Source organism: Tinamus guttatus, unplaced genomic scaffold (genome assembly GCF_059628265.1).
Source record: "Tinamus guttatus ecotype Peru unplaced genomic scaffold, ASM5962826v1 Tinamus_guttatus_pri_ptg000002l, whole genome shotgun sequence".
NCBI lineage: Eukaryota > Metazoa > Chordata > Aves > Tinamiformes > Tinamidae > Tinamus > Tinamus guttatus.
In genome coordinates, this window is record NW_028288536.1 from 163185 (window position 1) to 188907 (window position 25723).

At 38.4% G+C, this 25723-nt stretch overlaps 1 protein-coding gene across 1 annotated transcript; it reads right to left on the minus strand.

Annotated features, from left to right (window-relative positions):
- Positions 1–9343: 9343 nt before the first annotated feature.
- On the minus strand, positions 9344–25075 carry IL18R1 (interleukin 18 receptor 1). The gene is given in 11 exon segments (XM_088533556.1): positions 9344–9781; positions 9783–10102; positions 12552–12710; positions 13366–13527; positions 15037–15170; positions 15347–15503; positions 17095–17157; positions 17726–17879; positions 19185–19362; positions 23687–23927; positions 24981–25075. Coding segments are annotated over 11 exon segments (1698 nt in total). The 5' UTR covers positions 25030–25075; the 3' UTR covers positions 9344–9700.
- Between the last annotated feature and the right edge of the window lie 648 nt (positions 25076–25723).

Below are 25723 nucleotides of genomic sequence, written 5' to 3' on the forward strand. Positions count from 1 at the left end.
ACATATGGACGGATAGGTAATTATGTATTTCATTATGTAGCTCTATAAATATAATCAGAAAGTAGACATTGTGTGTTTTAAAATTGGGATATGCAATGTTCTTCCTATTCATACTGTTTCACACAGATGCAGAATAGATAACATTGAAGAACATTCAACAACCTCTTTAAAAACATCTGGCATGGAGTTGCTCACAGTTGATACGTACAGCAATGCAGAGCTCCAGGTCTGTAACAGAATTGCAGGTTTCTCAGCAGCTCTTGTTGCAGGAAGTCAGAGAAACTCTTCCTCTAAGCTGGGTGGTAAAATAACTGACAAGAGGATCATCCTTTAGCTAGAGATAAGCATTGCCAGCAGATTGAGGAAGGCATAACTAGCACAAGAGCTCCACTGCTAAGTAGTTTTGAGCTGAGTGTCCTGCAGCCTTTTCAGTCACAAGGCCAGAGCAGAGGGGCAGACTGCCTAGCATGCAGCAAGGATGGGCACGGTTTGATTTGGGTTGTCAGTAAGAACACATCCAATGCCTGCCGCTGTTGTGTGTGGACTGCCCCATTCAGTGAGTAAACTCAGCATCCTTTGCCCATGTTCGCATTGTGCAACCGAGATCGTGAGGAGCTTTTTTCTCTGCTCATGGGGTCGCAGGGTGACTCTGCTCTTACACAGCTGCCAGAGGCACCACATCAGCTCAAGGGGAAAAAAAAGGTCAGGCAAGGGTTAGTCCCTAAGCAGTTGGCACCTCATGCAAATCAGATAGGACTAATCACCTTTTCAGGCAGCTCTTTTACAGAGAAAGGAGCACTTTAGTCACCGTTCAGTTCAGCATGTCTCTGTTCCTCGCAAGTGAGTGGAACGAGCTATTTTTACACTCAGAGGTCACACAGAGTAGGCTGTCTGTCTGTCTGTCTTACCCCTCGAAATTAGCTGCTGCCCATTGGCATCTCCCTACACAAATTTTACATCCGAAAAGAGAACGAGTTTCCTACCAGCACTGAGCAAAGGCCCTTCCAAACTTTATGAAGTCTGTCTTACCCACTGCAAAATGATTAGAGGATCCTGATCAAAATGATTAGTGGATCCTAATTCTTTTGAATTTGAATTTTAAACAAATATAAAGATATCTCTCAGGGCATACAACTACGGTTCTACATCTCTGATAATATCATAGCACCTAGAATAAAGGATGCTGGTTTGGTTTATGTCACCCACTAGCCAGTGTGGCAAAGGCACACAGGTACTCATAGCAAGTAGAACCCGTATTGAGTTAAAGATATAGTCTCTCGGGTCAGTGAATAATCTAAAGGATCACTGTTGGCAAAAGGGGAAGGTTTCATCTGCTCATCTATCCTCCCATGTCCCCTGTCCCTTTATGCCAGGCAAAAGGTCTAGCCCTTTGCCCATGACAGTTCTTGTGATCTTTGATGACCCAAATCAATTCAACTTGTGAAATAATCAGAAAAAAAATAGTTGAGGAATGCCTGACCTGACACAAGATAAGCAGTGATAGTAGTTGTAGCTGGGAGAGGAAGAAGAGAGACAAGGGAAGGGAGCAGGACTTCTGCAGGCAGGTAGCAGTTAACTATTTAGATCAGTTCTCCTGAAACCACCATGTAATATCATACTGTGTTGTCTTTGTCTCCATATTTGATTTAATCAGAAAATGGAGAGTGTGGATGTGGTCTTCACTTCAAGTTTAGAGCAACATTTTAACTTTCAATTTTGGAACTGCTTTGCAATGTTTTCACTTCCACAGGGTTTCAAATACCATACAGATGTCCTCCACTTGCACAATATGTGGAGATGAATTCCACCCCCTTCTTTCCTTTTATCCCCATTCAAGACATTTTCCCCTTCCTTCCAAAGCTTCCACCTACTGTGGTCCGGGATAGAAAAACATCATCCAAAACCCAGGACTGCACAAGGGGAGAGGAATCAACATGTCTGTAAAACTTTGAGTTCTACCAAAACCAGCTGCATCCTGTGAAAAATGAAGCCAATATTCTGCAGAGCTTGTCCCAGCAAGAAAGTGGACTGATCTTCCACACCGACCTCTTTATTTAATGTAGTTGGGCCTGAGATAAGGTATGATTCTTTAAGGTACACTTAAAATACACCTGAATAGTTTTACTCTAGATCTGAGTGTTGTGAAAAGATTTTGAATCTGGATGCCATGGAAGCTCTTTGAGTTCAGCATGAATGGGGAGGAAGTGGGAAACGGAATTCCCACTTATATAATTAATTCATTAAAATGAATTTGATAGCTTTGGTTAGCAATCTGAATTACTTTTTACTTCATTTAGCCAACCAATTTTTTGGCTACCTGTTAACACTTTCAGCAGATGTCAATGAAAATGTCTAATTTTTATATTGATTAAGAATATAACATGTACTTGAGAAGTTTCATCTTTTGATTATGCCTAACAGGAAAATAAATTATCAGCAAAAGCAGACAGTAATTACCAAGAGAGGGGAATTTGAAACTGGATAGCCTTAAACTGCTGATTTGCACTGCAAGTATACTCAAGGTAAGAAAAACTCAGACTTTATCTCTATCCATATATAACAGAAAATGAAAGCACTCAACTCTGGCCAACACATAACCAAGAGGAAGGTTAGATTTATCTCCTGCCATGTATATACCACATTATTAATCCATAATCTAGAGATTTAGGGTGCAATTTCAGAGGAAAGTAATTTAAATACAAAGGAAATTAGTGTGGTTTTACCATAGTTTCCTGTGGTAAAGTGAAGTAAGAAGAATAAAAACAGTATTACTCTGCCTATGTTTTAGCTTTGGAAGGATTCTCACAAGATAACAACAAATCTCTACTTCAGACCTGTTTCAAGTATTTGGATAAAATCTGAGCAAAGTAAATCAGAATCAATTTATTGGGAGCGACACCAAGTTTCATGATAGCCTTGAAGTCTAGTAGAGAGTGGCATGCCATAGCCTGTTATACTGATTCTGCTGAGACTCACTTCAGTCTCAGAGCAATCAATTTCTATGATTTGCATGGGATTTACATCATTCAAAGACCAAACATAATCTGAATATAAGAGTAAGAGGATTATTAATAGTCACACGGGAGAAAAAATAAAAAAGCTCTATCATATGCAAAGCAAAGGAATGAAGCTGCTTTGTTTGCCTAAGCAATTAAAATCAATATATTTTAAAACACATATTCAAAGAAAATAAAAATAACTCAACTGTTAAGCAGATAGGGCTAACATTTTAAGTTTAAAGTTTTTACTAAAAAAAAAAAAATTATCTGAAAAATCTTACCTGCACCTCCTACACTATACGATAAAACTGTGGTTAGTTCTAGCTGAGCACTGTGTTCAGTCTGTTTCCTTTACAAGAATTTCCTCTACCTCATCGTGCCTTCCTTTCTCAGTTTAATTGCATGAGGTTCAAAGTTTCAGGGTAGTTTTCTTATAAAAACGAACAGAGGAAGAGGAAAAAAAGTTTACCTCCAGTAAAAGATTAAGGCATTCCAATTTTTAAGATCTTTTATTCACATTCTGTCCAAAAATGTATTGGACTTTTTAGTTTGTTTCATTCAAGAATGGGGAGGGTGAAGGATTATTTCTTCTTTGCCCAAAAGCTGCTACTGAAAAGCTCAAAATAAAGCATGTAATATCTGAAATCTCCCAGACAGCCATATATCTGCCTAACACAGAATAATATTCACTAGAATAGGCAATTCTCTTCACCCTTAGTGTGCTCTTTGACACATGCTGCAAACTGGCAGCACCAGAGGACTGCACCACACTGTTGCTTTCCATCCTCAGCATCAATGTTGAGGTTTGTTGCTGCAGCTTTGGCCAAAACACAATAGGGAAGGCCTGAATATGAACTACTCATGGCCTATCAGATCTGCAAGACTTTCAGCATAAAAGCATCAGAGAGTTCATGCTCTCAATTCAGATCCCAGCCCTCCCCGCATCAATAGAGGTTATATGAATACACAGACTTCGTTGAAAAGCATCGAATTTGTCTGAAAAACAGTTAGACTTGTTTCTTCTTTTCATGCATGAAGCTTACTCTATTTACTGCTGATTGGGTCAATTATCTATTTGATTCAATGTCTGTGACAAAAAAGCTAAAATAAAAAAGCTAAAAGAAATCTTTTTACTATATAACAGATTATCACAATCAACACACATCCACATTCTTTTAGCCAATGGCCAATACTAACAATTGTTTTTATTGGGTCCTGAGCTTCTGAGGATACTGGATGTATCCACAGCTATGTATTTCAGTTTCCACTGTGTGTTTAGCTCTAATCTTTTTCCAGAATAGGGCTCACTGACAACAAGTTTGGTGATCGTCTCCTAAAAAATCTTTTATATTTCATCCACAAAAAATATATTTTTGGTTTATAATTTATATCTTCTTAGGTTTCACTACTAAGAATGAAATATTCTGAAGGTGTCTTTTTTTGAGAAGAGCACTTTCCTTTCTTCTTCCCTTGAAAGAATTATCAAGTCCAATACACATAAAGTCAAGCCCTCACCACCTTCAAGCCACAGATCTGACTATTAGAAGATTTTTTTTTTTTCCCAAAGACTTATCTTACACACATAAAACACACATCATGTAAATACTAAACATAATACTCTCTAGGCAATACTGTTTTATTAACAAAATAAATAATTTTACATAAAGCACTCCAATTCTACCAGTGTCGGCTCCAGAAAAGATCCTAGCCTACAAGTACAACAGAAGCACCAGTCACACTAAGTTTGGCAAGTCAGGTTGTTATGCCATCCTGATTACCATAGTGGATAAAAATCCTATCAAATAGTTCCAGGTATTTTGCTGAGCCTCTGCCCTAGGTCAGCTCCTTTTCTTTTGGAAAAGTAACATATATAGTGACGAAGTGGTCTTACTCACCTTTACTTCTCAAGCTCATGCTTCCCCTTTATCTCTAGAGCAGCTTTACAGAAAGAGAATGAAGAACTGCTGTAGAATTCCCTGTTTCCTTTCCTACTCCTCACATGCACACATATGTTGCATACTTTACAAAATAGCCACAGAAGTTAGACTCAATGTTTGGGAGTACTCCCTCAAAAGTGTCTTCCCTCCCCTCTGGAAAGCCAAGTGGGGAGACCATGTCCTACCTTATCCAGGCCACTTTTGCTCAAGCACTTAAGCCAAGAAGCAGAGAAAATACACCATCTCAGTGTGTATACAGTGTAGCCTTGCATTATTTAGAGTCTTGGGAGAGATTATGTCTCTCTGATATTCTGATACCACCCTGGCTTCACACATTTACACATCATGTCCTCCTCTGCCCAGCTAGGGTTAACACTGAGTGGGTAAGAAGTTTTCCACTCTACTCATTTTCTAAACCAAGGTAGTGGTGTCAGTTTTGCTCTCACAGAAGGTGTCTGAACAACATCTAAATACCAACTTCTGCCTCTAAGAAGGTTATACAGTCAATGAAATGGCATGCAATCAAGAGCAGCTTATGAACCAGTGAGCTAACTCACCTATGAAATAAAGGAAATCGTTGGTATTGAATGCAGAATTGTTGCACTGCCATACAGTCTGCAAGTCAGGCAGGGGACTTCCACGTTTCCACCATTTGCCATATAACAGTGCCGCATAAGTCCTTGCAAATACTGAATAGACCACTTGTATATGGAGAAAAGAGCTAAGAAGATATTCCCAACTCAAAACACTGTGGTACATTTAAAAGATACTAGATACAAACATTTAAAAGATACTAGATCAGATACTAGGCCTTGTTACTTAGAAAAGATTCTCTAACACTTAAAAGTCAGTGGTAATTCCTTCTTTCCTCTGATAGTCTAGCTTGCTTATGGCAGGCTGAGGTACATAAACAAACACAGTTGGCCACCATTATATTATGTAGTTTCTTTCAGGAATTTAGTGTGCTCCTGCAACGAAACAGGTTGGAATATTTTTGCCATTATTCCCATAGGAGATCTTACTGATTAAATGCTCATTATATTCATGCAGAGTTGTCCATATGACAATATTGCTCCTCGGTTTAAATGCCTCTCTTCTCTGCAGGGCTTTTTCCTTGTTTATTTTCCTAGACCTATTTGTTGACAACAATCCTGTTCCTTTCTCCCTTCTTTTTACTAACACTAACACTGTGATATGTTACTCTACTGAGGTTCTTCCTCTCTGAAGTTTTCTTTTCTAATATATGAGTTTCTTCCTTGTAGCTGTAGTTTTGCCATTAGTCCCTAAGGGCAGGATCTTCCTTAAGTACTTCACAAATAAATATATACACTTAATATACTATGTATGAACACACTATATCCAGACAAAGCCATTGCTATCACAGCTGAGCTGATTTCGACAATATATTTGACAATTTCTCTAGCTGGGTAATGCCTTCATGTCAGTATATGAAAGCTATGTGCCTGAGAAGAAAATGTAATACCTCCCTGTTTACAGAATCACAGAATCACAGAAAGGTTCAGGTTGGAAGGGACCTCTAGATATTACCTAGTCCAACCCCGCTGCTCACCCCTCCAGGTATATCCTCACCAGAGCTGAGAAAAGTGGCAGGACCCCCTCCTTCAACCTGCTGGCAACGCTCCTCCTGATGCAGGCCAGAATCCCATTGGCCTTCTTGGCCATGAGGGCATGTTGCTGACTCATGGTTACCTTGTTGTCAACAGGACTCCCAGATCTCTCTCTGTGGTGTGTGATTCATTTAATATATCACTCGAATGACAGACAGAAGGAGAAGAGAGATCTCGGAGTTGATCAAAAAGCACACCATAGATATATGCCTTATTTCCCCTGTGCCCTGTTGAAGTGCCTTCCAACCTCAACCATCCTGTGATTCTGTGATTCTTTTTCATGTGTCCAAACCCAGCAACTGTGTTGCCTCCTTTTCACAAATTCACAGAAGAGTTGGGTTTGGAAAGGACCATTAGAGATCATCTGGTCCAACCTGCCTTCTCAAATAGGGTCAGCTACAGCAGGTTTCCCAGGACCACGTGCAGTCAACTTTTGAGCATTTCCAAGTACGGAGACTCCAGAACTTCAGTGGAAAACCCATTCCACTATCTAACCACCTTCACAGTAATAAAGTGTTTCCTGGTGTTCACATGTAGTTTCCTGTGTTTCATTTAGTTCACATTGTCTTACCTCTTGCCTTGGCACTGGGCACTACCAAGAAGAATTTGGCCCCATCCTCTTGGCATTTTCCCCTCAGATGTTTATATACAATGGGGAGAACCCCCCTGAGCCTTACCTGCACCAGGCTGAACAGCCCCAGCTCTTACAGCCTCTCCTCACATGTGAGATGCTCTAGCCCTTTAATCTACTTTGTAGCCCTTTGCTGGACTTGCTCAATCCAGTAAACGTGTGTCTTTTTTTGCACTGGGGAGCTCACTCTGGATGTGTTGTTAACAGTACTGAGCAGAAGGAAGGATGTTCTCTCTCAGCCTGCTGACAATGTTCTTCCTAATGCAATGCAGGATACTGTAGGTCTTCTTTTCCCAAGGGTGCTCTGCTGCCTCATGTTCAGCTTGTTGTCTGCTTGTTGAAAAGGACCCCAGGTCCTTTTCTACAAAGCTGCTCTCCAGCCGGTCAGCCCCCATCCAGTCTGTATTGGTTCATGGGTTTATTCCTCCCTAGGTGTAGGACTCTGCACCTGCCTTTGTTGAACTTCATGAGGTTCCTCTCCACCACCTCTCCAGTACCTCTGAATGGCAGCATAGCCCTCTGGCATATTAACCATTCCTCCCAGTTTTGTATCATCAGCAGACTTGTTCAGGGTTTATTCAATCCAGTCATCCAGGTCACTAATGAAGATGTTACAGTGCTGGCTCTTGCATCAGCCCCTGGGTAACACCGTTAGGGACTGAACTCCAGCTTGGCTTCGTGCTGCTGATCACAAACCTCTGAGCCTAGCAGTTCTGCCAGTTTTCATTACACCTCACTGACCACTTATCTAGCCCATACTTAGCAGCCTGTCTATGAAAATGTTATGAAAGACAACATCAAAAGCCTTTCTAAAGGCCAGGTAGACAATATCTACTACTCTCCCCTCATCCACCAAGTCAGTCATCTCATCATGATAGAACGCTAACCTATAGTAAAGCCATAGCATACTTGGTTAAGCACGATTTCCCTTTCATAAATCCATGCTAACCACTCCCAATAAACTTCTTGTCCTTCACATCCCTGGAAATAATTTCCAGGATTAGTTATTCCATCACTTTCCCAAGGGTTAAGATGATCTCCTATCCCAGCTTCTCCTCCTTGCGCTTCTTGAGGACAGAAGTGCCATTTGCTCTCTTACACTCCTCAGGAGCATTTCCTCCTGACTGCTGTGACTCGTCATAGATAATTCACAATGGCTTTACAATGATTTTGGTCAGCTCCCTCAGCAGTTACATCTCATTTAATATAAGGATCATATTTTCCCTAGCCTTCCTTTTGCTGCTGATGTATTTGTAGAAACCTTTCTTGTTGCTTTTAACACCCACTGCCAGTTTCAACTCTAGGTGGACTTTAGTTCTCCTAACCTCATCCCTGCACGCTCAGGCCATAGCTCCATGTTCCGCCAGGGCACCTGACTCTTCTCCCACCTCTTGTATATTTCTTTGTTAATATCTGGTTATGCCAGAAGTCCCTTGGTCATCCATGCAGGCTTTCTCTACCATTACAGGAAACTGCATGTTGGGATGGGCCATTCTTGAGCTTGCTGGAGGTGATCCTTGAAGATCAGCCAGCCTCCAGGGCTGTATCTCATGAGATTCTTCCAAGCATCACCTTGAACAGGCCAAAGTCCACTCCCTTATGGTATCCCTTAATAATAAGGGAGTATGACCATGATTTTGAATAGTATCAGTAAGTTAGATTTTAAACTAATGCTAAACACCAATGCTCAAGGATTACAGTAAGCTTAATTTGGAATAGACATACATCCTGAAGATCTCATATTCAGATATGCCCGGCATCCCTCAGACGAAGGCAGCTCAGAAAAATGATGCAGATATTTGGGGTCCCTGAATAAAATGCTATTAGCACTATCCCATACCCCTCTTCTCCCCAACAAAATGTTCATTTTCAGTATTTTAGCTAAACAAGAGGACAAAAACAGTCTTTACCATACCTCCAATTTAGTTCCACTTTGTTTGTCTAGACCCCAGCTCAGCAATAAATACTGTTAGCCTGACCAAATCTGTCCTACTCTTCCCATCCTCCACTCTCTCCTTGTTGATTTTTGTTTCACATTGCCCAAAGGCTAGATGCAAAGGACAGGACAAGAGCTGTGTGGGTCTGACTATTGAGGTGGAACTTTAGGAAATATCGGAATGCAAAACCAAAAGTATCTAAATCATAGTATTTTGTAAATACTATATATTTATTCAGTGGTCTCACAAAATATGCAAGTTTAAGTGGTGTTACTTTACAAGAAGAAAAATGTGGAACCAGAAATTTTTGCAGTGTGTTCAGTGTCACGCAGTAAGTCCTAAGCAGAATCAGAGTTCTGTTCTTTGCCCAAACTGCTGAGGCTTCTCTCTTTGAAGTTAGCATTGGAGTTAACATAATCCTAGTCACTGTGACAATTTTCATGATTTTCTCAAATCTCAGGCTTGGCATATATCAGCACTAGCTCCCCATGGTAACTGCAGCTTGTGTTTTCTATTTAAATGTAGTAAAATGGTCTGCTTTCTGCAGCACTTTCCTTTTACAGAATTGTTATAAGACTGCAATAAAGTCATAGCCCCCAGTCCATAGTTGAACACCTTCTGAGTCCAGATCAAGATTATTATATCACCCATTTGGTGTCAGACTTGGTAGGTTTTGCTGGCATCAGGTATCGAAGGTTCTTCCAAAATCTGGAATTCACAGGAAGAGATTTATCCTTTTTCCACCTCACAATCCTTTGCGATGGTAAAAGAGATAGTGATTCTGGCAAGAAATTATAGTCACTTATAGGCATATATTCAATTAATATGATCTTAGTTTTCCTTTCAACTAGGGCTTTATGAAGTCCACTCTCAAGTTCATATATGGCTCTGTCAGAAATGTAGTTCTGGCTCAGTATAATGATTAATCTTCGGCTTTTGTCAATAAATGAATGGATATCATCAACAACAGCTGCAAATTAAACATACATGTCTTATTAAACTAAATTGAAAGGGCAAGCACTGAATCAACTTATCTTTTAACAATCTTCTACCAAAAATCTTTCCCTTATAGTACAGGGAGAGGGTAAAAATATCCTGCCTTTACGAATAGTAATACGCTTTATAGATTACAAGTCTGAAAGAAGGAGTTCAGGTATCACTGGAGTTTGTTCTCTGGCACAGGCAGGAGCTCACACACAATCCCAAGCTATCCAAGACAACTGTCTATCAGTAGTCACATGGATAGAATGACAACAACAAAATTCATTGTCCCTCCAGCCACCTAGAACACTAGCATTCCCTATTAATTACAAAAGGATATATTATGATAAAATGAGTTCCAACTGAATTTTAGACCTTTTGTCCTGACAATCTGTGGACAAAATCAAATGGTGATCTCCTTCAAACATGCACATAAAGGAATTCTCATGCACAACTTCCAGAACTCTCTCCAGTTTCATAGAATAACAATGTCTTCAGACACCAGAGATCTACGAAGATGCTTTGTAAGGAAAGACAAAGCAAACTGCTGATGTCACCTAAAGAAGATGAAACTGAGGAGAGGAAAGTGGACAAGGATATTCCTGTAAAGAAGAAGGGAATATGCTACTACTCAATGAATGGCAAGAAATAAGGAGAATATGGAAATAAGGAATAAAAACAAGCAAAAATGTGGCAAGGAAGAATTTGATTGACACTTTTTTTTTTTTTTTTAATATGTAAGGATAGGGAAGAACTGGAACAAATGGCTCAAAAAAGTTGTGCATCTTTCTTTGGAAAAATATCAGTCAGGAATGGATTAAGTCAGAGAAGATCATATCTTGCAAAGGAGAGTGACTGACCTTATTATTCAGTACTTTTAACAATGAGACTCTATCCCCCAACTAGAGCTTTGGACTAAATTGAATCTTCCAGTATCATTTTATTTTCCAACACTTACAAAAGGCAATCTATTTAAGTCATTTTGAGAACCAAATTTTCATTTCCTCATTTCCATCATCTTCTCCATTATGATTACAAAGCAATGTCAGCTGTCACACATGCAGACAAACTTAAAAATAAAACCAGAGTAACTAGTAGCAGAACCATCAACTGCTTTGCAGGGTTAGTGAAAGTTTGTTTATAGAAGCCTGCCCTCCATAAACACAGAGAAATTACACTATTACTGTAAAACATCTGGCACTTTGTATGTTGTCATTTAAGCTTTCTCCATGGTAACATTTTGCCAGTCCTTGGTCCAGTCCTGTTCAATTTATTCATCAATGACCTGGATGAAGGCACAGAGTGCTGCCTCAGCAAGTTTGCTGATGATACCAAACTGGGAGGAGTAGCTGATACCCCAGAGGGGTATCCAGAGGGACCTGGACAGACTGGACAACTGGGCAGTGAAAAAACCTCATGCAATTCAACAAGGCCAAGTGCAAGGTCCTGCACCTGGGGAGGAATAACCCCAGACACCAGTACAGGCTGGGGACCGACCATCTGAAGAGCAGCTCTGCAGAGAGGGACCTCCGTGTCATGGTGGATGCCAAGAGGCAGCAGTGTGCGCTCGTGGCCAAGAAAGCCAATGGGATCCTGGGCTGCATTAAGAAGAGCATCTCCAGCAGGTCAAGGGAGGTGATCCTGCCCCTCCACTCAGCCCTGGTGAGGCCATATCTGGAGTATTGTGTCCAGTTCTGGGCTCCACAGTACAAGAGGGATGTGGAGCTGCTGGGTCCAGCACAGGGTCACAAGGATGATCAGGGGCCTGGAACATCTGCCCTGTGAGGAGAGGCTGAGACAGCTGGGCCTGTTCAGCCTGGAGAAGAGAAGGCTGAGAGGGGATCTAATCAGTGTATATAAGTACCTCAAGGGAGGCAGTGAGGAGGATGGTGCTGGCCTCTTTTCAGTGGTGGCCACCAAGAGAACTAGAGGAAATGCCCAGAAACTGAAGCATCAAAAGTTCCACAGGAACTTAAGCAAAAAATTCTTAACAGTGAGGGTGACAGAGCACTGGAACAGGCTGCCCAGAGAGGTTATGGAGTCTCCTTCTCTGGAAACCCGCTTGGACACAGCCCTATGCCACGTGCTCTAGGTGACCCTGTGTGTACACGGGGGTTGGACTAGATGACCTCTAGAGGTCCCTTCCAACCTTAAGCATTCTATGATTCTATGATTCTATGATTTTCACGTGTTCATCTTGATTCTGTGCAACTAAAGACATGGGTGTAAGTATGTATGCATATGCATTCATAAAAATGTATATATATATATGCAAAATGTTCACAAGTCATCTTTGTATGAAAATGCAGTCTAGATTAATTGAAAAAAAAGTGGTATTTTAATGCAAGAGACATTTGACAGAACTCCTTATTGCAGACCTTTGCCTTTGTGTGAAAATGCTGTGTCAATTCAATGACAAGAATACTTGTTATACTTACCTCCTCCAGGAGATACATCCCTCTCAAATATACACAACTTGTAACCAAAATTTTCTTCTAATATCTTGGGCAATATATTCAGAGCAAATGCTCTCTCTTCTTCACTAGGAGACACACAGTCTTTCAGGTAAGACACAAAAGCATCATACTCTTTTCCATCTGGAAAGAAATCACCAGTTTGTCTTGCTGGCAACCACTTGAAGTAAAATATCAGACCCACCACTAGAATTTTCAAAATGAGTTTCTCAACAGCAAATCATCTAGAAATGGTTGTTTTTTCCTCTGACTCCCCAAGGAACCCTCAAACAGATAAAATTCTCAATCAAATTAATCTGGCAAATGTTTGAAAATAATCTTTCTTTTCTCTATGGTGATTTTTAAAGATCAGATTAATCTAAGCATTAATTTAACACCAATTTCATATCTGGTGGTCATGAAAATGTAGCGACTTATTACAGACTAATATGCAAAAAATGTGATGGCAATCTGATATGAATGTCATAAAAATAATGTTACAGATTTTGACATTTACCTTACTAATTACCTAATACTATGGGTATTTGCAAAAGAGATTATATTAATTTATTATTTTAACATCTTAGATTTATAAGCCTATATCATATTGGCCACACTTTTTGCAGTTATTTTCAAACAAAAAATGCAAATAAGACCAATTCAGAAGCCGCTCACTAAACTACTCACTAAACAACTTGTGTATTTTATCTCCTCCTCAAATGTTCTTTTCTATACATCCTACCAGAAGCTATTTTTAATCCATAGATTTAATTCAGTATCAGCATCAGATAAGTCATACCTCCAGCAGTGTCATCTTTTCTACATATGTTCCTGTAAAACAGAACTAAGTCAACTCTGAATGTCACACAGATGACCACCACAACTACAGCAATGCATATAAATATTACACCAAGGACCATCCCAGTTTTAAATATATGCACAGGCAGATCTTGGGTGTTCCCTGTAAAACAGAAACCCAGAAAATTATAGGCTTAACAAAATACTACATGACAAAATTACATCAGTAAATACTCACAACATCTTAAAACAACCTCAAAAAATTATACTGTTGATGTAAATTCTTTCTGCTTAAAATTTTGAGCACATTTGCATTTTATGCATCATGAGAGGGACAAGGATTATAGACTGAAGATTTCTTTAGAAACTGGAGAAATAATCTCACTGCATGCATACAGCCTGCACACGTATATCTCAGAAGCACAGAATGGTTGAGGTTGGAAGGGACCTCTAGTGACCAGCTAACCCAAACCCCTGCTCCAGCAGGGACACCTGGAGCACATGGCACAGGGGGCACAGGGACTCCACAACCTCTCTGGGCAGACTCTTTCAGGGCTCTATCACCCTTACAAGAAAGAAGTTCTTCCTCACCTGGAGATGGAACTTCCTGTGTTTGTACCAGATCCTCAAAGCTGCTGGCTATATTTGCTCACCCACCTGATGATGAGTTTTCTTCTGGATCTTTATTACTTCCTGTTATTCTATCCCTTTCATCCTTATCTCTGCTCATCGATAACAGCCACTAATGTTTCCTTTAATCTCTTTGGTCATAATCTTTTCTTTTTCTTCTGTCACGATTGTATTTTTAGCTTTTTTGTTTCTTTATTTGGTTAGCTTCCTCTCTTAGATTCCAAATACAGATTTTTAAGCATTAAATCTTTCAAGAGTCCTTTGTGAAGGCACTATCATGCCGTGCACCAGTCTGTATTTCATTTTCCTTATTATATACAGCATCATTTAAGATTGCCAAGTACTACTTTTGCACTTGTGGAGTTAAATATTTCCTTCCAGAAAAACTGGGAAAGGTCCGAGATTGATGGAAAAATAGAAGCAAATATCACAAATTTTCAGACCGTCTGGGAGGAGTAAATGGGAGGTTTACTGTACGATAGACATCAGCACTCCACAGATAGAAGGACAGAGCACCTGGCATCAACCAAAATGCTGGAGGCATTAGCAGGAATATAAAAGATTTCCCTTCACAGGTAGAGAATAAATAAATAAATAAATATATAAACAAAAAGTCCTATTTTAATTCTAGAAACAACAACTTCTGGAAACAATATGTGATTGAAACAGAAGCCTCTGGGCTGCACCGATTTTGGGGTACCCACCTATCCAATGGCAAGGAGAGCGCAGGGGAGCTATCAAACACATTGCAGAGAGATGTCAGCCTAGCAGGAGCTCAGCCTCCCCTAGATCTGTTCATAGCAGCAGCAGTTTAACCAAGGAATCCTCAAACTGCTGCTCTAGCTGAAGTAGCAACAGAACAGCAGGAATACACCGGGAAATATGTCAAATCCTGCATTAAGAGGGACTAGGGCCATCATAAGCATGCATGTGTCCACAATGATGTTCCAAATCCAGTATCCAGTCCTCCATATCGAGAAGGCTGGCATGAGCTCCAATAATACTTACACATAAGAAGTATAATTCATAGTTAATACTGTACCTTTCTTCAGTTTCACTATTTTTATTCGCATTCCTTCATTAGTTTGCAACATGCAGGTGAAATTATGATGCATGTCCTCTTCTGCTACTTTTTTAATCCGTAATAGCCTTGTGACATAAAACTTGTTTCCAATGCTGCAACAAGAAAGGATGTTAGCAACACTGTCTCTATGGAATTCTATTACCAGTTGAGAGGCCTATTTTGAGAAAAATATTCTAGAAAAAAAACTAATTTTATTTAATTTACAATCCACAAAATGCAGAACACAAAATACATACAAGCAGAACTGCTGTACTTTTTGGAAACTTACAGTAGTTTTTTGAACTCTTCTTCACATGTTGAAGGCTCATTCTCAGGGATACGTGAACATTTTTTTGGAAATGTCTGGTTAATTGACCAGTAAAGGCTGGCATCTTCTGGCATATAATAACCCAAGAAACCTGTGCAATTGAGTACCTCTTCTTTACCTAAACAAAGCAGACCATAAGAATTAAGATCTAGCCAGGAGTTACAGACTGTGACTTGGAATGTGAGATTTGCAAGGCATTTTATTTCAAAGATTGACATGAGAATTTGGCCTGAGATTATTCATAACTTTAAAACATCATTTCTAGGCTATGCCACCATTGGTTCCAAAAAAATGCGTCCAGAATATTCCTTATTAAGACACAAAATTCCTTATTAAGTTGTTCAGACAACTATGCACATGTGTTTTCTTGTATATAGGAGAATTCTATAAGCTAAGAATTCTATAAGAAAACACTTTATAAACTGATGAATCAAAATTTCTCAGAGTACAGGCTTCCAGAGGAGCTGTTCAAAATACTTTGATACAATCCAGGTGAAACCCTGACCACCTTACAAATCCAAATCACAGTTGCATAGGTTGAAAAGTAGATATAAAGTTAAAGTAAAATCTATCTTGCAACTGTATCTCTAACCTTTTCACTTTACATAAAGCTATTTCCAGGGAAATATTATGGAACACCAATGAAAGGTATGGAGATATGGACTTTGCTCAGTGAAATTTCCCTTCACTCTACATCATGTCTCCTGGCTGATCACTCACCAGATATTTCTCTGGGAGGAAAAAAAAAAAAAGGAAAAACAAACAAACAAACAAAAAGAACCTCTAAAGACTTCCCCAAAGCAGATAAGAGCTGGCAGATAATTGATTCATAATCATTTTTTTGATGCTGAACCATGCTCCCTTCTAAATGTGTGGATGAGGCACAGAGAGCAGAATTGGGCAGGAAGAGCGGCGGTTGCTAGAAGGTTAGGAGACATGGGGCAGTTTAGGATTGGGCTATGGCTTTGGAAGAAAGCACTAGTAGCAAGTTAGCACTTGTGGTCCTGGCTGACAAAATGACGTATGCATAGGAGGGACACAGGAGACACCATATCTGATTTCGTGGACTGGAAAATGGAGGACTAGGTAACAACATGGGAAAAGCTCTATGGCACACGGCAGAAAAAAAAAGGTAGATTTATGTTTTTAAGAGTTATTTAGAGTCTCAATCTCAAAAGTCTTGGATAGTGTCCACTAGTCCTGGGAGCCTGCTGGCCATATTATCTAACCCATTCCCACCTAAATATATAGTCATGGTTCTGACTTTGGACATGTGATAAATTCTTTGCAGTGACAGATCTGCTTACTTGCACTGCCAGGGCTGTCAGCCCCCACACTTCTCATTTCCCTGTATCATTATCGTTCACTAAACACACTGTCCTTCTTTCACTCATCATCCCATGGGGTTTACTGTCTATGAAAGGAAGCCAGGGAAACTTGGTTTATACTAACCACCATTTTTCTCTTGCTGATCATAGCAGCAAACTCAGGTTGTACCTCTGTATGAGGGTGAATTTAGTGTACTTTTATATCATTCATTAAATTAATCAAGAAAACATAATCAGATATGGAAAAGGATCAGATCCAGGAGGACACACAGACAATTCTTCATTCGATTTAACTTAACCAGACTTTCAACAATAAAGAGATCAGGACAAAAGCACATGTATGCAGTAACTATCACAAGGATTCTTGTACTAATCTGATACCTATTTGTGTTTCAACTTCTTCATCAAGCCCAACTATCTCCAAAGTGACAGCCTCTGGTACATCTAAAATAAAAAAAAAATGCTGTTGAAGTAACACCTTCCTTATATTCTAACACAGTAAACATGATACATTTGCTTTAGTTCTAAAACAAATCACATAGATTCCACCTAATTGAAAAATAAATATCTGGACTACACTAGTACGACTATCACCTTGGCAATGTTGAAGCTTAAAAGTAGCATGTCCTGTTGCATTTTTTTCAAGTGCATGCATATACAGTGTACAATTTACAACGGCTGCAAACACTGTCACCCAAAGCCCTTGATAAATTCATTTGATTTGCAGTGGCTAATTTTGATAGTGGTTAAATTTGAAAACTAAAATTACAGAGAAAACATAGTAAAAAATTGTTCTGAACTGACAGCAGGTAGTATAAACTTCTGCCTTTGTTTTTTCATGTTTGAAATTTTTGCAGAATTCATCACATCATTATTATATATTATAAGAACCGGAGTTAAGAAATGAAAAACTACACTCATAACTCCTAGACAAATAAATTTAGGAGGCAGTTTCTTCCACAATAAGCAGGGATAATGAGTATGATTCAAAATTTTCAGAAAGTTTTCTTACCTTCTTTTACTATCAGATGAGTTGTACTTGTGCTGTGGAATATCTTTCCCTCACGAGTGATCGAAATTTTACAGGTATATATCCCTGAGTGCTGAAATGTTAGAGTTTTAAAATCCAGTTCCCGCTCAGTTTTATGCTGAAAGTTCTTACAGTCCTATATTAATGAAGACAGAAAAATACTATTTTGTAGCAAACATATATTCAAAACCCAAAAGAAGATAGAATGATTTTCAAAATAAAATTTCAATGAGATGATAGTAAAAAAGCAATGGTGACATTTATCTGACCCAAAAGAAGTGGATGCTCAATTTGCAGACATGGTGATCCAAATGCAACATGTCAACATTCAACTCAGCAGAAGCTGAAAGCTTCTGGCATTTCAAATAAAAATATAAAAGGTATAAAAATATAAAGTTATAAAAATATAAAGTTATAAAAACATGGCATCAGAACTTTAAATGCAGTCATTTGTTTCATCAGAACTATGGTTTGGGTCTGGAGGTGCTGCTTGTCTATTACCAAAAGTGCTGTTCTAAGATGTCTAGACTGCTAACCAGCTTTTATTTTCAAGCAAAGTGTCTAAGAAAGTGACCCTCAGAGGGTGAAAGGAATTGGACTTGCTTCTATTTGTCCTCTCCACACTCTCAACAACCTACAATCTTTTTGTCTGCAAAGGAAGAAAATCTTAGTGGGCATGGAAAGCACCTGCTAAGCGAAATGTCCCAGGAACATATGGGTCTAAATCACCTTCAACTGAGAAAGGAAATGGACACTTGCACCGGATTTCCTGCAGGCACATTTATCACTGAGTAAACTTGCACAAAATCTTGTATCACCATCCCCGTTTATCTCCTCAAAGTGATTAGAAAGGTTTTGGATGTGTTCATTAGATCAAGCCCCTAAGGACGTTTAAACATAGACGTGCCCGTTTCATGGATCTCAGAGAGGACTGGGCATGAGAATGGCATCAGTTCCTTTGGTTTAGCCAAGAGATTGGTCAGTCTGAGGGATGCTCCTTTATTGAGGAAAACCTCTGAGGCCCTTAAGGACAAGGGAGCAAGGCTGGGGTTCGTGTTACTGGAAGAATGCCTTAAGCATTCTTAAATACCAGCATTGAATTCTTTATTAAAAAAAAAAAAAAAACACACACACACAAGAACCCCAGCCCTGCTTGGCATGTATGTCAGATCTTTTAGCATTTCCAGACTAACATGGTTAGTCTTGCTATTGCTATAATTGCTATTACTGGTACATTTTTCTAGTACATCTGAGAACAGAGAGAAACCTTCTTCATTTGTTTGTGTTGTTTCTTCCCCAAACACCAGAAAAATTCAGTCTTCGTGAGATTTGCAAGTTTTCTATTTGCCCTCTAGAAATCTGTTCTGTAACTTGCTTTTCCTGCATCAGATGTTTTATTTTTATAGACAGTGATTTGAACAGACACTGTTTCAATAATTACCTTGTACCATGTTATACTGTCATTTTCATTGATAGATATATCGCTACATTTCAGTGAATAACCACTTCCAACATTTTTAATTTCTGTAGTTAAGTGATTTTCATTGAAACAGCTGCTTTTATTTCTTTCAAGTACATTCAAGGTCCACTTCTGAATTGTGAAATTTTGTTTTCCATCACTAGGAAAAAAAAAATGCAAAATCAGTTTAGGAGATTTTTAAGGAATGCAGCTTAGTGTGTTACACAACAAAATAAAAACAAATGCTTAAAGAAATCTGTTGGGTTAAAAGTATGTCAGTACTGAACTGTTTATTTATATTCCTTTTCATTACTTTTCCATCTCCAAATAAGTGTTTCCCAAAATGAAAAAGGATCTAAACTAAATCATCTATTACAAAACCTTTGATAATGTAATTACATCTATGAAATAAAGCAATATCTATTATATTCACCAGAACAAAAATGCAGGCATCTGTGGCATCATATAAAGTTACAAGTGCACATAAAAGAGTTTGAGAGGCTTGAATCAGCCAGCAATGTTACACGTAAAATTCCTACACTTTTACACGTTTAAAGAAGTAATTGAAAAATATTATTTGTTAATAAATGTTAAAAAAGAAAAGACAAGAAACTCTGCTCTTGCTGACAAAGTTACATTACTCCTTGTTTGATACTATGAAGTAAATCACCAACTTATCTGTGGAAATAATTTCTAAACCAGACAAGCCTCATGAATTACAAAATCAATTATTATGGATTCAAGAGAGCCTGCAAAAAAAAGGTGTTTTGGAAAGGATAGCTCTCTCTGTCATTCAGTGTTCATTAATCAGAGATCTACAGTTAGCTGATCACTCCAAACTGACTGGAAGTGTCAGAAACTAACCCTTTCACAGCGAGTTTCATTATATTCTAGTGTAATATGTAGAAAAGCTCTGACAAATATACTCTCATCATGCTTCCTCTGACTATTTAAGAGCTGATTGTGATCATTCAGACATCTACTAGGTGCTATCCACCTATTTCTCTAAAAGCTAAGATTACAGCTGTGTGTTGTTTCAATGTTGGGTATGTCCTAATGCATGACCATCAGGAGAACAGAAACTGGAGGAGTTTTAGTGAAGTGAGGGCTTAAGGGAAAGCTGTATGTTACCACAAGTTAATGGATGAGACTTCCAAAATAACATCTAAACCACAGCTTCCAGTTTTTATTCCTAAAGAAATAAGGCCCGACAAAACAAAAACATTAAACACAGAGCACTTCCCTCTGTCTTCAGGTTTATCTGTATAAATAGGTCTGAACTTTTCTGTTTCCAAAAAAAGAAAAAGGAATTTTTCCCAGGGGAACCAAAACTCAACAACAGCAACGAGCCATTTCACTGAAACGAACCAAGGAGACGAAGCAGCTGAAACGCAGAAACAAGCCTGATGATAAGTGTACTGACTTTCAACACCGTTCTTGTGTAATATGCCTTTGGCAGGGTATATTCTTCTGACAAGAGTCAGAACAACTAGGACATCATTTATATAATGAATTTATATGATTAATTTAGCTTTGTGTGTGTGTGTGTGTGTCTCTCTAGTAGATTTGCTTTGCTCGCTCTTTTCAGACAGTATCTTGTCTACAGGCTCTCCTTGCTCTGCTGCCTCATTTGAGGTATTCACAACTCCTAGCTGCATTGTCAGCTAAGCCAAAACACAGTGGTTTGGCCTCTTCATCCGTTAACTATGGTGTTATAAACAGGAAAAGCCCTAGCAAAACATTTTCACCAGAGAGGTATTTGCAGGGGTATTCCCAGCGGGCAGAGTCTATCTCATCTTTCCTGCAATACAACAGTTACATATTTAAATCAGAGCTACTGATCACAATCTACAGTTGGTTTCCAGGCCAGAGTCACCCTTTTAAAATGCAGTTTATGAGACTCATTTTGTATCTCCAGTTTAGGACAAGATAATCTGCCCCAGAAATGCCTATCTCTCCCTGATAATAAAAGTACCTCAGATAACTAGCTTGGATGTAGACATCTACATTTGTTCACATAAAATCTGATGATGTCCAAGTTATGTTTCTATCCTCATTTACACCTACTGATAGTCCCTGGTCATACAGTGTGGGGAACAAAACCATTTCTGGCACAACAGCCTTTCAATACTCCTCCCAAACCCGTCAAAGGGCAACAACAAGCACTAGTTTGACTCAACTTAGAGTAGAAAATGCAAGTTCACCATCAAGTCTGGATACATACCCAAGTCTAGCTCACCCCTTACAAAGTAGAAAACTAAATCTAAAAAAAAGCATCTTCCTGTTGCTTTCAACAGTTCTGCTCACATTACAAATTGAGCAGTATTAGAGCCTCAATATATACAGCACCTTTCCATACTTTTGCTGTTTCATGAACCTGTAAGTTCTCTCAGTTTCAAGGTCCCTACTACAGAGCAGTAAAATGACCTGGTTTTTACTTCTTTTTTTTTTTTTTCTTTTTGAGAACCACAGGATATGGGCCATGAAAAACTACACAAGCAACGAATCCTCATGAAGATGCGTGACACAGATTTTGCTTAGCACTGTCTCACCAAATACACATCCAATCTTTTTATTTTCAGGAAATGTTGGCAGAAATGTACAAGCTTGTGCTTAGTGATAGAAGTCTACACAAACCTGCACACACCTACACAAACATATGGACACACTTTAGCTATCTATGCTGTGTATCAGCAAGACCCGTCTACTTTAACTGGAAAACCTCTGATTCCTTTTTATATCAAAAATAGGTGGAGAGTGCATCATAAATTTATCAATAAACTGTTTTCACCTCTCTCTTCTTGAACATAGTCATTTGTAAAAAAAAAAAAAAAAAAAAAAAAAGGAAAAAAATGCTTGATTAATTTTTTGCAAAAGCTATTCACATTGTGTTGTCTTATTTCTCTCGAGACTTCACAATATAATTAACACTTTGTTCACTAAAACTGCCAAAACACTTATCAGCTTTCTAATAAAACATCTCCCATGTAGCTTATACTCAGATCTCAATGTAATATTTGAAAATCAGCAAAAAGATAAACAAAAACATATGAGAATATGTACCTAGATCTTTAGCACCATACTTCATGAAGTGACTATGTAGGTGAATGACCAAAACTGTTAATGACATAATAACCAAATTCAGATTTCGTATAAAAAGTACCTGCCTGTAACAATGGACAAATGTATGTATGTCAGCTATTATCTAATGCCAACCTTAAGTGTTAAAACTGAATTTCACTTCTGCCACTTCATAGAGAGGTCTGACTCAGTAACCTATTGCTGCTGGCATTATTGTTAGTAACAGTGAATAGTAGCCAAACTACTATATTTATCATCCTTAAAGTCCTTAAGATCCAGTTTGAGATACACTAGCAAAATCCTTTTCATGCTTTACCTATGTTTGATGGAAGAGTGGCCTAACATTGAAATCATGTAAAACAGAAAATAATGTGCAATAAATAGCAACGAATATTTACAAATGAGTAATGAATAATGAGTAATACAGATGACTATTTTTGCTCATAATAATGATACATGGAAAAATATATATATTAGTTCTTAGCTTCCAAATTAGTTTAGTTTTAGGTTAAACCTATCAAACTGGTGTCTGCTGTGTCATCAGAGAAATGTGGAAAGCATTTTTCAGTATCTCAGACACATAACAAAGATCCAACCTTTAAGAAAGAGGCACGAACCTTAAAAATATTATCTGAGAAACAGCACAAAGCATTAAGCATGCTGAACAAAATAATTTATTTTAAATGAATGGCTACCTCATTTGCAAATGGCAAACTACAGGTCTGATGCAAATTAGTCATAAAAACTCCTTGTAAAAAAATCTTCACTTTGTCCTTAGTCTGTTGCTCTTTCTTCATGACCTAATAAAAAATATCCCAGACAAGTGAACTCCAACCTTGTTTTTTCTTGTTACTCATGATGCTTTACATCAGTAAGAAATCAAATCCAATCACTTTGTTCACTCGATGCGTAGTTCCAAGTTAGGAAAACTTTTGCAGAGAAGTTCAGTCAAGCCACTCTTACTTTACTACCTTACTACACAATCAGTCCCATCAGTCTACCAGGTAGGCCTCATAGATCCTGTCCCACCTGCTAGAGTAAGGATGAATGTCCCACCTGTTAGAGCAAGGACAAACGCGTTGGGTTCAGAAAACAGGCAATGGAAGGGTTGACTATCACTCATTTTGCTTGGGTAGTTAATCATAAAACAGCAGAATTGCTAACCCCTTTATCAAAAGCTCATGAAGCTTTGAAAAGAGGCATCTGTCTACAGCAATTTGTAAATACTATTGATCTTACTGAGTGGATATGGTGAAATGACATGGAAAATGACACCATAGATAATGCACTTCCTTGCCCTTGCTTTGTACAGATGCCACCAACAACATGAAGCAGAACAGAAATTGTCTTCTTTATGAGCAACTGCAAAGGCAGGATGTTCAGCCACATGTGTGTTTACCTACCTGCGAGTGACAGAGTAATTCCCAGAGTCACTGAGTTCAGCTGGCCAAAACTCCAGAAAATTCATTTGTGAAACAATTCTGTGTGTTTCTTTTATCAACTTCTGCTTTCCAGCGTTTTCTTTGTACCAGTTTATTGAGTATTCTGCTGTCCGAAAATGTTCTTGCGTTAACTCAGGAAAGCAAAGGAAAAAGTATTCTCCTTCTAGTGTATCAATGGAGGCACGGAGGGGACACAGCCTTTCTTCACAGAAGAAGGAAAAAAAAAGACACATTAGGAAGCCATACACTTATTTCAGAAAACAAGGTGTGTTATGCTGCGCATTTGGTCTTTTTTAAAGAGATATTCTTTCAGCAGAGTAGCTTGGCAGTATTCAGTTGTTTCAGCAATATTTATTTCAACCTGAGAACATGGTTTTCCAAGTCTGCATTCTACCTTACTCAAGCAAAACTAGAAGGAAAAGGATTCAGAATTTCCTTATGGTTCTGTCAGTCCAAAAGTGTCAGAATGAAATGAGCACAGATGGCAGAATGTGGCCTCATTCTATAATAAAGCACACAAATGGAAGGAGGGACGAAAAATCACATATGAATTGTCTTGACAAATATGGCTAATCCTCAAAACTGATCAACCGTCCTAAAAAGAGGTGCTATAAATTTAGACTTGCATTTTCTCACCTTTTCAATTAATATTATTAAGTAGCTATATTTCTTTAAAATTTTTTGATAGCTTCATAAAATTTCTCTCATACTGAGACTGTATGAGTAAAATTTAATCTCAAAGTCTGCTTTTCCAAATACATTTCCAAAAGTAACCTTGCATGCAGGAAATCATACAAAATACCAAAAAGCGACTATAAGAACCATGAATAAAATAAGGCTTCAGTCTTTATTCCTCTTGAGATTCCCAGAGATCATCACAGTTTAAGTATTGTGACTGTACTTCTGAAAGGCACAAAAGGAAGCAGATTCATTCATTCTCTTGCTTGCTATGTTTCTCCATATAGCTATGCTCCTATACAGCTTTCTCAGCTTGTCTCCAGGCAGCATCTTGGTTCTTTTTCTTTCATAATTTTTGTTATTTATGAAGAGAACAAGCTTCCAAAGATCAGAACCATGCTGCCATTAACAAAACCAGTAAGATTTTTTTCTCAGTTCTTCTGGTAACAAAGCTCAGAAAATCCAGTTTTTGCCTGGTTGTCTCCCAGTATACAAAACTCTCAGCAGCTCTGAGAAGAAGGTGCCATTTATTCAGCAACTATTTAAGGTTTTACTGTTGAAGTGAGGACTTACTTACCAGTGGCAGATCCAATGACAAATATTAACAAAAAAATCAAAAGAGGCATTTTCTTGAGTTACTTATCACTTCTTCTCCAAAAAGATGAAAAGTATATTGCTCTTGATTGCACTGAAAGCCTAAGAAAAAGATTCATAATTCCTCATAAGTGCAATGGAATGGACCACTTCAAAGCTTGTGATCAGTGTAAATAATGGCTGTTACTGAACAGGGATTTCCAGATGGAAAGTTACTCATTTTTGTCATAATAGGTATTGTCATGTATTAGGTCACAAAGTTTTCTAGGCATGATTTATTTTAAACTCAGAAAGAAATGCAGGGTTTCCTTCCTGCTTTTTCTCATTCATTAGACACATGGCATTCTCTGAACCAAAATCACAACCTTAATGACAGAAACACCCCAAATTAGGTTCTAAGTAAACAACTACCATTGATTAGGACAATATTTTTCCCTCACAATCTTTGCAAGACTAGACCTTACAGAAATACAGGTGACAAAAATCTTGCTTGCCTTCAGTGAGAACCTCACAATCTTGTTAGATTGGACATCTTGGTGTTCAATTTTTTGATCCTGTTGGAAAGCAACGACATCTGTAATTTTGTCTCACGTTTTCACCTGCAGAACAGTTAGGTACCAGGTTCTAATGTTTCCTTTGAGGAAGGAGGTTGAAGGGGCTTCTGGTCAGTTACTTTATACGTAGTCAATTGACCTTTCAAAGACAAATGCAAAATGCTACTAATTA